The sequence below is a fragment of the Thermomyces lanuginosus genome, assembly GCF_041956635.1.
Source record: "Thermomyces lanuginosus strain ATCC 200065 unplaced genomic scaffold VTN49scaffold_40, whole genome shotgun sequence".
NCBI classification, from domain to species: domain Eukaryota; kingdom Fungi; phylum Ascomycota; class Eurotiomycetes; order Eurotiales; family Trichocomaceae; genus Thermomyces; species Thermomyces lanuginosus.
Genome location: NW_027192374.1, coordinates 1,262,442 through 1,276,152, shown reverse-complemented (window position 1 = coordinate 1,276,152; position 13,711 = coordinate 1,262,442). Strand labels below are relative to the sequence as shown.

The following is a 13,711-nucleotide window of genomic DNA, read 5'->3' as shown; positions in this document are numbered from 1 at the left end:
GGGGGGGGAGGAGTACTTTGAGAATGGAAGAGCTTCGTCTCGTGCAAATGCGTACGCCATCCGTGTATCCGCCAGCATGGCCGAACAGCCTGTGAAAAACTGCACGAGGATGACGAAGAACCACATGATGGTTCCCCCGACGCGGCCACCGGCGTCGAGGAAGATCTCCGCTGCGGGCATCCCCGTCGGGCTGTGCAGCACCGCGTCCAGATCGCGGATGCAGAAGCACATGGACACCGTCAGGACCCAGCCCAGAACGCCGGACACGAGAACCGCCACGCGGATGGCCAGCGGGCCGCGGAGGGCGGCGTCATGAGTCTCTTCTGACATACTATACAAAGATCAATACTTTTGTTTCCGTTGTTTGATGAAAGAGTTAACGTACTGTGTAGTTCCGTCATAGTCGGTCATCGTCCACGCCACCGAGATAAATCCTAGGAGGAATGAAAACGTCTTGGAGCCCCAGCCCGATCCGTCAGTGATGTTTGTAAACACCCACTTTGCCGATTGCTTTTCTTCGGTCAGCGTGAGGATCGCAATGCAGATGCCCACCGTCGCCAAAACTGTAGATATTAGCGTCTTCTCGCAGCCCGCTGGAGGATAATTCTTACTGTTAATCGGGGCAAACCACATCACGATTCGATGCAGGCTCTTCGTCGTCAGCGAGCAAATTACCCCCATTACGCAAAGCAGAACGATCGTCACGAGCACCGTCTGTGCCGCTGTCCTAGCCGCAGATCAGACTTTGCACTCCACAAACAGAATGTATGCTACTCACGGAGTAAATGCATATTCACCATTTTGATACTCCGAATTCATCGAAACACACGCCAGCAGCATCTGCCCCACGGTGTAGGCCACGCTCGAAACGCCCGCAGTTTGGCCCAGCAGATTACACCATCCCTGTACCCAGGCGAAGATGGCCACCTGCTCCTCGGGCACCACGTGCTTGGTCACAAAGTACATGCCACCTGCTGTCGGGTACGCCGATACCAGCTCGGCTACTGAGCTGGCAATGCATATGGCCATGCACGACCCGATGAACCAGCACCAGACCGCGGTCGCAGGGCCGCCCGAGGCCAACGGCGGTGCAAACGTCGCGGGGACCGAGCCCAGAACGCCTAGGATTGAGATCGCATAGGAGACCGTTGACCATTTGGAAAATTCTCGGCGCAATTCCTTTTACCGCGCTCGAGTCTCAGTTTCTTGTCCTTTCTTGCATTGCCCTCTTGGGGCATGCATTTTTTTTTTTCTCCATACCTGTTTGTAACCTATTCGCGCCAGCAGACGCTCATCATCATCGTGGATGGTCGCCATGAGGGACGACGGATGGGGTGTGCCACCCAGTGGTCTTGAGCCCTCCGCCGTATGCCCCTCCTTTACCCGGACTTTGACCTTCTGCGGCGATGTTAGACCCATTGCTGCAAACTTCCCCAAGTACAGTTCTGTTAACATTCCAGGGAAGAATCTACCTGCCGGAGAACGAGAAATATATACCGTAATCAATTTCGCCAGCAGAGCCGAATCCTTTCCGCATCAGACTACAGGCATACCCCAGTGGAACCAGGTCTCCGGACCCTGACACAGATAATGAGATATCGGCGCTGACAAAGTAACGGGATCAATCCCTGGTCAAAGTCATTGAACGAGAGAGGCTCCGGCAATACCGGAGAGTTCCACACAACACCAACAGCCAAGCGTAAATGTTTCAAGGATCCGTCCGGCAGCTACGAATTCCGTGTCGAACAAACTTCGAAAAAGATTAAAAAGATTGGTGTGGTGTTACCAAGTCAGTCCTGGCGGTCTGCAGCATCGCCGAGATACATGGATTAGTAGTTTGGACGGGCTTCTCGGGGTACTATTGGGAAAAAAGAAAACAGGTAAGACGTAAGCGAACAATGAAAATACTTGAGGGGGTTTTGAAAATGTTTAGGCTAATCCATCCAACTAACAAATGCCACTAAATAAGAATTCGGCTTCGATTAGCGAGCAAGATGTCAAATGCCAATCAATCGGTACATGTGAGTATGTTGCCATGCATTTATCGTGATAAGCTTACGGGCAGACTAGTCCGCTGGCCGATTGAACATGCAAGTCCCCCATAGATTTTTCAGAAAGATTGGAGAGTTTGGAAGCAATATTACTGTACTCCGCACCCCATGGGTTAGGGACGAGCTTCCCTGAAAAAAATCCTTTCCGTCGATCGACTGCGCAGATTGTGTGCGATGTGCCACAAGGTCCCTCGATTTTGCGACATCCCGTCCCTTGATTGCCAACTGGCCAAATGATAACGATAAGGCTTGGCTAGCCAGATGCAGTTAGCTCCGATAAACTGCCGAACTAACCAAAGTTAGACGCTTACTCCGTACTCGCACTCTCTTGAGAGTAATAAGGTAAATACTAGAGCAGAAGGCTTGGCATCAGTAGCTTTGCTCTGGCAGCGGAGTTCAACTGACAGTTTCATTCCCTCCATGCACTCACTCATCGTACAAAATCAGTCGCTCTGATGACACTTGGATGCGCCCGGATGCCGAGACTTGTAATCGTCAATCAATACGGAGTATTCCCGGCAAATATATGTGCATGCAGAGAACTCGTCTTTAGTTTGTTCCGGCCGCTTCCATAATCCATGCTGTTGCAGCCACCATCAATGCCGAGAGACGAATCTGCAGGCCAAGGTAGTATCGCAATATGGAAGTGCCGGCCAGCAAATGCGAAGTATATACGGTGGCTCTTAGGGATAGGACGGGGCTGACGGATTTCCGGACCGAATGGAAGTGCGATGGCCTACGCAGCGGTGTCGTTGACCAGATGTTTCAAGCACAAAAGTGCCATGCAAATTTGCTGGGCAGTATTAGTTACGGAGGTATTTATTATATATGCAGTTTCGAGGCCGAGAATCATAGTCTCAAACCAGACCATGGCGGATGGCATGGGTATGGAGCTGAGTGCTATGCCTCGAGACAATGCCTGGGAGCTCGCGCGACGTAAGAGCATCGTATTCGAGCTTCTTCAGACCATTACATTCCAATGGAGTCATATTCCTATTGTAGAGCTCCCAGATCGAAATCATGCCGATCTTTTGAGACAAGCTCAAGCTATAGTCCTATTGGAGACGGCTCGGCCCTACGTAAATCCGATGACACATGGACATGTTCAACAAGGTGTTCAATTCGCAACGTCAACAAAAGACGACTTTGACCCATTGGCGCAGAAATCTCCTCAATCAAACACCCGTGGGAAGTATTGTCGAGGTTATGGGACGCGTCTGAAAATACGAGCCCCCCAGACGTGTTCTCCGAACGGCTCCCCGCACCGTCGCACGTCTTCCTGCTGTTCCCTCTCTCTGCGCCGCTGAAAGTACGCGATGGCCGATCATTCCGTGTATCATGCTATGGGCCAGCCTGGAGCTCCCGGTGACGACCAATCCCGACAACAGGGGATGCCGCCACAGCAACCCTATAGCTCGTATGGAGCTCAAACGCCGGGTTATCAGCAGCCAGGGGCAGCTCCGTACGGAGCAGCCTCTCCGCCTGCGGGGTACAATGCCGGACCCCAGTACACCGCACCCGGAGATGGCAGTGCGATAGGAGGACTCACCGCGCAGATGGGAGGATTGGGAATATCGTCCGAGACGGCGGGAGCAGCTCGGGGTCATAAGAAGAAGCACCGGCATGCACACCACGACATTGGCGGCGCGGCGGGGGCACCGACAGCAGACCAGGGCATTGCGACCGAGTCGCAGTTCCTAAATACAGGATTGAATCAGCAGGGTCTTTCCCGGCCCGTGTCTCCTGCGGTGCCGACACCGAGCCCGCAGCCTCCCGTCCAGGCACCTCCAGGTCAGCCCGGGTTTCATCCGTCGGCATCTGGTCAAGTCCAGACCCAAGGGAAGGTCGATCCCGAGCAGATCCCAAGCATCCCACGATCACGCGATCTAAATGCGCAGTACTACCTCAAGCACGACTACCCGACGATGGAACGGCATCTTCCACCTCCCGCGAGTATCCCGTTTGTCGCGCGTGACCAAGGCAATTCCTCGCCCAAGTTCGCTCGGCTGACCTTGAACAACATCCCTGCGACCTCCGACATGTTGCATTCAACTGGGTTGCCGTTGGGCCTGATTATTCAGCCGCTGGCAAAGCTTGATCCCGGCGAACAATCCATCCCCGTGCTGGACTTTGGCGATGCGGGCCCGCCTCGATGCCGCCGATGCCGAACGTACATCAATCCTTTCATGGTGTTCCGCTCAGGAGGCAACAAGTTTGTCTGCAACATGTGTTCCTTCCCGAACGAGGTGCCACCCGAATACTATGCGCCGTTGGACCCATCTGGTGCTCGGGTTGATCGATTACAGCGCCCGGAACTGCTCCTCGGGACCGTCGAGTTCACAGTGCCGAAGGATTATTGGTCAAAGGAACCGGTTGGTTTGCGGCAGTTGTTCTTGCTTGATGTCAGTCAGGAGTCGGTGAAGAGAGGTCTCTTGCAAGCCATGTGCAATGGTATCATCGATGCACTCTACGGTGACGAAGAAGTAGATGAGACAACCGGCGAGCCGGCTCGAAAAGTGCCGGAGGGATCAAAAATTGGCATTGTAACCTTTGACAAGGAAGTGCACTTTTACAACTTGAGTGTAGGTTGGCAGATGTCTAGGCTTATTGTATGGCATACTGATGAGCACAGCCACAACTCGAAAAAGCCCAGATGATGGTCATGACCGACCTGGATGAGCCGTTTGTGCCGCTCAGCGAGGGTCTATTTGTGGACCCTTACGAGTCCAAGTATGTGCACTTGCATAGAGTATCAAAGAGCTGGGGCTAACCGATGCATACAGAGCTGTGATTACCGCTCTGCTGAAGCAGCTGCCAGCGATATTCACTCGGGTCAAGAACCCAGAGCCGGCGTTGTTGCCGACGATCAACGCTGCCATCACCGCGTTGGAGGCAACTGGAGGAAAGATTATCTGCTCACTGGCGAGTCTGCCCACATGGGGCCCTGGCCGGCTTTACTTGAAGGAACATGTCAAGGGCGAAGCCCCAGATGGTGAGCGGAAGTTATTCTCGGTCGATAATGCGGACTGGAAGAAGGCGGCAAATAAGTTGGCCGAAAGCGGCATTGGCATCGACTTTTTCATCGCGGCGCCGGGCGGTGCCTTCCTAGATGTGACGACGATAGGTAGGTGCCCGCCCCATCGTGTCAGTCAAGGGATTCGCACTGATTGATTTCCTAGGCTATACGGCGGCTGTCTCTGGCGGCGAGACGTTCTACTACCCTAACTTCCACGCACCGCGAGACGTGCCGAAGCTGCGCCAAGAACTGGTGCACTGCGTCACACGCGAAACTGGTTACCAGGCGCTGATGAAGGTTCGTTGTTCCAACGGACTGCAGGTCTCGTCATACCACGGCTGCTTCCTGCAGAATACGCTTGGGGCGGACCTGCAGATCGGAACGATCGATGCCGACAAGGCTATTGGCGTTCTGTTCCGATATGATGGTAAACTTGACCCGAAACTGGATGCACATTTCCAGGCGGCGTTGCTCTACACCACGGCCGACGGGCAACGCCGGGTGCGGTGCATCAACCTCGTGGCGGCTGTCAACGAGGGTGGTTTTGAGACGATGAAGTATATCGATCAGGATGCCGTTGTGGCGATTGTGGCCAAAGAAGGTAAGCTCTATCCTCACTTATTACCGAATATGCTGACAGGAATGCAGCGGCGTCGAAAGCGGGAGACAAGACTTTGAAGGATATCCGGGCCAGCATCACGGAGAAGACCATCGACATCTACTCTGAATACCGCAAGAACTTTTCAGGGTCACATCCTCCGGAGCAACTGGTGCTGCCAGAGAATCTCAAGGAGTTTTCGATGTACATGCTGGGCTTGATCAAGTCGCGAGCTTTCAAGGGTACGTCAACTTTAACGGGTATGGTCGAATCATACTGACATTTGGCAGGCGGATCAGAGACATCGGACCGCCGTGTGCACGAGCTGCGCCTGGTGCGCTCCATCGGGTGCACGGAGCTCAGCCTGTACCTGTACCCTCGCATCTACCCGATCCACAACCTCCGGCCGGAGGACTGCTTTGCCAACGAACTGGGCCAGCTGCAGGTTCCCCCCGCCATGCGAGCCAGCTACTCGTGGGTCGAAGAAGGCGGGGCCTACATTGTCGACAACGGACAAACGGTGTTACTTTGGCTACACGCACAGGTCTCGCCCAACCTCTTGGAGGACCTCTTCGGGCCCGGCCATACATCGCTCCAATCCCTCGACCCGAACCTATCATCCCTGCCTGTGCTGGAGACACATCTCAACGCGCAAGTGCGCAATCTTCTCCAATACCTCTCGACAATCCGCGGGTCCAAAGCCGTCACGATCCAACTGGCCCGCCAGGGGTTGGACGGTGCCGAATACGAGTTTGCGCGGCTGCTGCTCGAGGATCGCAACAACGAGGCGCAGAGCTACGTCGATTGGCTGGTGCATATTCACCGACAGATCAAGCTGGAGTTGGCGGGGCATCGCAAGCGGGAAGAAGGCGCGAGTCTGGGCGAGAGCACGTTGGCGAGTCTGGCGGGATTCCGGCCGCCATATTGGTAGTTGGTAATGTAGATACCATTGACAGTGCATTTCATTTCTTCTTCTTTTTCTTTTTCCTAGGTTTCCACGCTCAGAAGGAAGTTCTGTGCTCTAGATGCAACCAAGTCTCCGGTTAATTTGTAGGGTTACAATTTCCCCTTCCTGGAAGTACTCTTTCATTTCGGCTTCACGCCAGCAATCGGCATCTCTTGATCTCGGCATCCGTATTTCCTCTTGTCGGCCCTTGCCTTGCCTCCTCGTGTCCTCACTGACTCGCGGATTCGCGGACTCGCCGGGAGGAGCCCGACAAAACAAAATCTCGAACCGAAAAATGTCCATGCATCCCGCAAGACGCACCCACCAATCCCCATCCGAATTTGCCACATAAAAACGCAGAATTTTTCCCCCGTCCAACGAATCATGTTTGATTGTCCAATTCCAATTTATAAACCAGACCTGTCTGATTGGATCCAGTGGATTTATTTGTTGTCAAACTGGCCAACGAACCGGTTGCAAGGGCAAGGCAGCCGACCAACCGCGGGTCGACGCAAATCACGTGCGATTACTAACCCTAACCCTAACCCACCTTGGTTAGGGGAACCATGGAATTGGCCAAAGTCAATGACGGAAGCTCAGGAACCAGCGTATGATGATTCGTCCACTGTGGCTAGACAAAACGAAACACAAACTGGTTCAGTGGCTGAGCCCCTTGTCATGGAGGCAGAACCGTTTGGTTCCGGGGGAGGACTGTTTCCCTGGTACTCCAGACATGGGGAGACGGCAATCTCAGTTTGGATTAATCGTTGGAAATTTGGAATTCACGTGAATAACGAGGCTTGATGAGCTGGAAACTTGTTTGCTGTCGTTGTCGACTTGTCTGCGCTGAAAAAATCTTGAATGCGATGAGTCGTTTTTTTTTTTTTTTTTTTTTTTTTTTTTTTTTTTTTTTTGATTGATGCATCGGGCCAGGCCTCGCGCTTTACGAGTCCAGACCGTTAGGGGCCAGGGCGCTATGGGCTCTAGAAGGCGTCACGCTGGGCCGGGGGGAGGGAGGGTTGGGATGGATGCGGATTGGCCGGAACCACAGACAGCGTGGGATCATTGGATACAATGGGGCGGTTCCTGACGGTTAGTCTGGTGGAGGCTAAAAGGTAAAAGTCTGAAATTTGATTTTCCGATGGCGTGGCTTAGGGCTCAGGCTAAAACAGGTTACGGAGGAGAAAGAGAAAAAAAGACCTCAGGTTACGTATGCAGGAACGAAAGCGGACTCTGCATGCCAAAACGAGCTGAGAATCGAGATGAAAAAAGGTGTCCAAGAATGAACAAAGAATTGAGAATGCCTGATTTGATGCAATGCCTGACAAAAACAGGGCTGACGTGTCCCAACAGAGAGAAAGTGAGAAAATGCAAAGAGATAATGCGGTCAAAACAAACCTGCATTTGGCCGCCTGTCAGATCGAATGAAGTAGGGTCTCGCCCCCACCGGATCGGGGCCGAACCAATGAGCAGGGATCCTGAGGGATGGACCCATGAAACCTGGACGAATCAGAAGGAGACGTCGCATGCCACCAATCAGGCCAACCCGTGGGTGCCTGAAAGGTACCGGTGAACGGGTCAGGAACCAGACGGCAAGGTGCGGCTGCAACGTATGATTCGTGGCAGCATCCGATTAGGAACGGGACGGCCTGAATGGAGGAAGAGAAGACGAAGGCACATATAAAAAGGGCCGGGCCAGGATCTGCCCGGAGCATTCCTTGTCTTGTTGATTTCCAGATTGGTTGATTCTATCAGTCCTTCTTTATACTATACACTGTACAGCTTTACACTCTTTTGATTCTCTGTCCGGTTCGACGGAAGAGAACAGCCACTCCTTACAAAAAAAAAAAAGAAAACCACTCCTGTACAGTTCAGACTTGGGACGGATTGTCTTCATTCTTTCAAACAAAGCCGACCGTCGTCACATTCCTTCAAAAAAATGATGCTCTCCAAGATCTTCTCTTTCGGTGCTCTGGCCGCTCTGGCCGCGGCCCTCCCGCTCGATGTCCGCAGTGCGGCCCCCTCGGGAAACACGGGCGGTGGTGTCACCATCGTGAACAACGTGGACCGCGAACTCTACCTGTGGTCCGTCGGCAAGGATGTGGGCGAGATGGTGACCCTGAACCCCGGCAGCACCTACGTTGAGGACTGGCGCATCAACCCCAGCGGGGGTGGCATCAGCATCAAGATCTCTACCGAGCCCAACCAGGACAAGATCCTGCAGTTCGAGTACACCCTCGCCTCGCCGACCATCTTCTGGGATCTGTCTTGCATCGACATGGGCGAGCGCTCCTTCTTCTCCGAGGTTGGCTTCGCCGTGACCTCCAGCGGTGATCAGTGCGTCAATGCCATCTGCGAGGCCGGTGACTTTGCCTGCTCGGCGGCCTATCTGATCCCCACGGACGACCACGCCACCCACGGCTGCCCTCAGGACACCCAGTTGACACTCAACATTGGCTCTCCTTCGGGCTCTGGCTCTGGCTCTGGCTCGGCCCCGTCTCCGTCGTCGACCACCTCCGCGGCGCAGTCTGCCACTGCCACGCCGAGCATCGTCAACAAGGTTGCCAACGTTGCCCCCAGCGCGGAGACCACCCCGACCCCGACGCCGGTGTACCTTCCCAGCCGCAAGCCGATTGCGTGAATTCTCTTCTTCTTTTCTTGAAACCTCTTGTAGCGCGCTAGCCGCTGCTTGAAAATTGCTGATTTTTTTTTCTCACATTCTTTTTTTTTTACATTTCGGATCTGTGATCTGGTTTCGGTTCTCCGGTCTGGCATCGATGCTTTGACCGTCAGGCCCGGTTTGCCGACGGAGGATAGATGAATATAAGTGTTTTTGGATACGATTGTTTTTTTAGCACCCTGTGATGATACCAGCTTGCTATTGGGAAGATTGAACATAGACATGAACTCAAGATATGATCTTTTACGACATTGGCCCCATACTCATTGCTCGTAGTTTCGTAGTTATCCCGACTGTTGTCTTACAATCCCCAGCGCGACACCCAGCTTGTTTCTTTCCGATATCTCCCTTTGGCCACCCTCGCCACTTTCATCCTCAGCACTCCTCTCGCTGTAACAATAATCCTCTTCCAGACAAGCCGTTACATTCATGACCCCCACCGCCAGCAACACCGGCAAATAACCCAACCCATACAACCACTCAGCTCTTACCCCGTACCGAAACGGGTTGATTTCCCACCGAAACGCCGCAGCTAGGGCATACCCAACCCTAACCGCCAGCAAAATTACCACAAGCTTGAACTTCCACGGCAGTTGACGACAACGGCGATAGTGGTGGATGGCCTGCTGGTGATTGCTCATGATGGAATGGGCAAGACTGTAGCAAATCACCAGCAGGCTCGCCACCGTCATCACGGCCGCCGCTCGAAACCGTGCATCTGTTGCCACTGGCTGTGCTGTGGCGGCAGTTTGTTCTGGGGAACGCTGTCGTTGGAGCGGGTCCCAGTTTCGGGGGATGGAAAGGAGGAAGGTTGTGGTTAGGGAGAGGTAGAAGAGTAGTGGGAGGGATGATGGTCCTCCTCCTTTCTGGGCTTGATCTTGATGGATTTGTTGCTGGAGTGTCCTGTCATTGATCAATCATTTTGTCTTCCTTTTTTTTTTTTTTTATGGTGGAGGGAGGAGGGTACCAGTGATGAACACTCTCCCAAACCGCAGCCAACAGCATCGGTAGCATCAGATAATAAAACACACTCTGCAGCACCAACGGCAACCCAGGCAGATAATATCGATCAACATCAATGGCCATGAAGCCGCTGATCGTTCCGCAGGCGGTGACGAGGAGCAGCCAGTACCATTGACGGTGACTAGTACTACTCGTAGTCCGGCCACCACTCTCCACCGATATATGTTGTCTTGTTACGTGCCGGCGCAGACTATGCACCGTACACAGAAACGACAGGGCAAAAAGTATAGCCAGGACTATGCCCAGCGTACCATGCTGCTGCAGGCCTCGAATAGGTGTGTAGCATGATGTGCCGTCGACAACTCTGGTCTTGTTGCCCGTCGTGTTGAGGAGAAGAGGGGGTGTGATGCCGTGGAGGCCGGCGAGCCAGCATTCGCCAGTTTTGTCGTTGGAAAGAGTAAAGTTGGTGTAGAGGGTGTAGTTGAGTTGTTGAAAGGTGGAGATGTTGTACAGGATCACGTCGTTGAGGGTGACGGTGTCGGTGTTGGGGTATGGGACGACATTTCGTGGGGTTATGGCGGGCATGTTTTGACACATGAATGCCTCGTACTGAATCAGAGAGACTGGTATTCAGTTCTGTTTCAAGTGCATTTTACACAAAGGCTAGGTGTATTGTCTACGGCATCTTCGGATGATTAGGGTTTGGGGTGACAGAGGATGAGGTCAGGATTGCATAGTCTTTCGAGGACTCTGAATTTGGTCAGTCTGTTTATTTTCTGGATGATTGTATGCATCCGTAGTTTTTTTTTTGGTCCGATACCAATGGAACTGGAGAGCTCCGACAGTATTGGCAATGTGGTCATGAATTGAGGCAGGATCTGCGAATTGAGTTCGGCGTAGTTGTTTGCCCAGATCTCTGGTTGATTCGTATGAAATCAAGGAGATCTCTGGCGGTGAGTCGAGCATGAGGTCACGTTCACATCTTGACGGAGATCTGATCAGTCTTCCTCTGCTCTGATGCAGGCTGCGCTTTCGTATGTAATTTCTGCTTGATATAGATGTATCGAGAAAGCCAGTTATCCCCCGACAATGCAGTCGAGATGAGGTCCGGACCGCATCTTGAGTTTGATGGTCTGTCTCGTCTTCTCGAGTACGGCTGTATTGTTTCTGATCCCGCATGCAACTAGGAATCCAGCTATTCGCGGGCAATGCAGTTAACAGCCGAGGTCAGACTTGCTCTGAGGCATTTGATGAGTCTATTCTCCCGCATGGTTGTATGCACCGCCTCTGGCTCAGTGCGAACTGAGGAGCAATCCAGCGATCCCCTGGTTATGAAAGCCAGGAGACGCGGTCAGCCTTGCATCTCTGTAGATCAATTCTGCCCTGAGGCGTAGCTTGATGTACACTGTTGGATCCAACATAAAACTTAGAGAATCCCAGCTCTTCTCTGGCGGTGTAAATGGGGTGAACTGTTGATAGATCAACTTCGTGCCTCGTATGAACACTCCTAACTTCGGGTTGTCGGAATCGCATCCGCTTCGCCTGGACTTGGTTTCAGCCTCCGGTTTGATCGACCCCCAGAACTCCAGCTGAACGGATCTTCCCCTAGACCCTTCCAGTGTTTCAAGAGGTCCATCGCAATATAACCTATTTGTAGCCGCTCAATCGGATAGCCTGAGCTACAGCTCGAGCCTGGATTGCAATTTCCACAACCTGTCACATATTAAACCTGAAGTCTACCCCAGAAGAGAGGTAGCTTTGAACGTCAAACAATTCAATACGAGCTGATCCTCGCACCGAATGATTGGGCTGTCTTCCCCAACAATAGTAATAATGTTAATTTAGGCTGGAATCGATCGTCTGATGCTCCATCAGATGGTCAGGCACCCAGCTTCAAGTCCGACTGTCCTCGGAGATGCCCTCACAATTTTCCTCAGCCAATCACCGCGCCTCTCCACCTCACGGACCCGGATTATCCAAAAGGGGAAATCCGGCACGGCACACTGCCGGACCTCCACACGTGATTTGCTCTGCCGCTCGTATCCGAGCATGTGACCTAATCCCAATTCGGTATACTCTCTCTTGGCGCCAACCCTCTCCGCGGACGATCCGGTCACACCAGTCCACCGACGGCGCCACCAGCCGCCAATCCGATCTATGCGTGTCCTTTCTGAGGCTATTCATGCGGAGACTGCAGAAAAAGCAAGCATAAAAAAAGCAGGAAACTGGGGTGAGTGCAAGTTTCTCACCCTGAACCGACAATAAACTTCTGACTGATGCATCGTTTAGCGCGCCAATGCTGATCATCGTGCAACGACAGCCGATCTCGGCGAGAGGTTGGAGAGACAGAGGAGGTCACGAGATGGATGCGACCAGCGTGGAAAGGGAGGCCGACACGTTTTGTCCACGCTGTTGGCTTCCAAATGGTTGAGTACGGGGTGCAGGAGACCGATCATATTGTATGTACTCCGTAGTCTGCACATGCACTCCGCAAACCGGACTGATTTGTTGTTGTCCGACGACGGAGAGGATCTTCAGGTCCAGCTTTGTGACCTGATCGATCCATCCATGAGTGCTGTACGGAGTACGGAGTATACGAGCAGAGAGCACTCGGTACAATGCACCCCGGAGAACCCGCTCGCTGATCGTACGGATCAGAATCGCTTTGCTTTGCCGACTCAGCTTGGAACACGTGAGCTGGGCTGAATTACGAGTACGCCTACTGTAACTCTGGAACAGGGGACGGTCTTTCCTAGGAGTACCTGCTGTGTGTATTGTGTTCTGCTACTGTAGTATTCTTCCATCTTCTCCAGACATCCACGACCATCTCCAACATCATCCTGCAGAGAGGTTCACTGCATGAAGCACGAGCACACTTGCCCAAGTCTCCATCTGCTGGATCCGAGTTCGGGGTTTAGCACTGGCCCGCTCACATTTGGACAAACCGCGGCAAGCAGAAAAAACCCAGCCAAGCACTAATCATCCCCGCATAGACTGGATTTCAGCTTCGTAGTGAGTCCACCCAAGCAGAAAATCCAGATGAAAACTGCTCCCCGAAGCTGTCCGATCTCCAGGTTTCTGACACGCTATTGGCACATCCCCAGGAAATTCAACAAGGCTCGTGCATTCTCCAGACGAGATCCTGCGCTGGGGATCCTATGATTGGGCCTCCATCGCTCAGAGGAACCATGCCCCATCACCGCGCAGACGCCATGCCCGAAAATGGTTAGGGCAGTGCCCTAGCTTAGTCACCGGGTCCCATGTTCGCTGGATGAGTCCCATGAGAGACTTTGATCCCCTGCGCGGCCACAGCGGCAATCCCCGCTTTTACCCTCAACGATGCAGCCTTTCGCTTGTGCAGTGTCCAGTGCCCGTCTGGGCCATGCCGACCCTGGTTGGCTTGGGACGCTCGAGCGTCCAAGCCATCTCGAGCCCCCATCGGCCACCACACCCCCCC

The 13,711-nt window shown here is 53.2% G+C and overlaps 5 protein-coding genes across 5 annotated transcripts in view; 2 read left to right on the top strand and 3 right to left on the bottom strand.

Annotated features, from left to right (window-relative positions):
* Positions 1-1,455, bottom strand: part of VTN49DRAFT_6477 (uncharacterized protein) — a gene marked incomplete at both ends in the record, with an annotated part of 2,607 nt that extends 1,152 nt beyond the window's left edge. The window contains 5 exons of the mRNA XM_069414640.1: positions 17-331; positions 386-563; positions 612-727; positions 779-1,179; positions 1,261-1,455. Of these exons, the coding sequence (XP_069265866.1) occupies positions 17-331; positions 386-563; positions 612-727; positions 779-1,179; positions 1,261-1,455 (1,205 nt within the window). The remainder of the gene's footprint in view (positions 1-16; positions 332-385; positions 564-611; positions 728-778; positions 1,180-1,260) is intronic.
* Positions 1,456-2,164: 709 nt separating this feature from the next.
* Positions 2,165-2,485, bottom strand: VTN49DRAFT_6476 (uncharacterized protein; the record flags this gene model as incomplete). Its single annotated transcript, XM_069414639.1, has 3 exons — positions 2,165-2,304; positions 2,363-2,400; positions 2,457-2,485. 3 exons carry the CDS (start codon positions 2,483-2,485, stop codon positions 2,165-2,167), a joined length of 207 nt encoding a protein of 68 aa, XP_069265865.1.
* An 882-nt stretch (positions 2,486-3,367) lies between these two features.
* On the top strand, positions 3,368-6,596 carry VTN49DRAFT_6475 (uncharacterized protein; the record flags this gene model as incomplete). The annotated part of the gene is made up of 6 exons (XM_069414638.1): positions 3,368-4,633; positions 4,684-4,781; positions 4,835-5,175; positions 5,231-5,668; positions 5,716-5,907; positions 5,956-6,596. The coding sequence occupies 6 exons, from the start codon at positions 3,368-3,370 to the stop codon at positions 6,594-6,596; spliced, it is 2,976 nt and encodes a 991-aa protein (XP_069265864.1).
* A 1,954-nt stretch (positions 6,597-8,550) lies between these two features.
* VTN49DRAFT_6474 (uncharacterized protein) lies at positions 8,551-9,252 on the top strand (the record flags this gene model as incomplete). Its single annotated transcript, XM_069414637.1, has 1 exon — positions 8,551-9,252. The coding sequence occupies one exon, from the start codon at positions 8,551-8,553 to the stop codon at positions 9,250-9,252; it is 702 nt and encodes a 233-aa protein (XP_069265863.1).
* Positions 9,253-9,575: 323 nt separating this feature from the next.
* On the bottom strand, positions 9,576-10,839 carry VTN49DRAFT_6473 (uncharacterized protein; the record flags this gene model as incomplete). The annotated part of the gene is made up of 2 exons (XM_069414636.1): positions 9,576-10,194; positions 10,259-10,839. 2 exons carry the CDS (start codon positions 10,837-10,839, stop codon positions 9,576-9,578), a joined length of 1,200 nt encoding a protein of 399 aa, XP_069265862.1.
* Between the last annotated feature and the right edge of the window lie 2,872 nt (positions 10,840-13,711).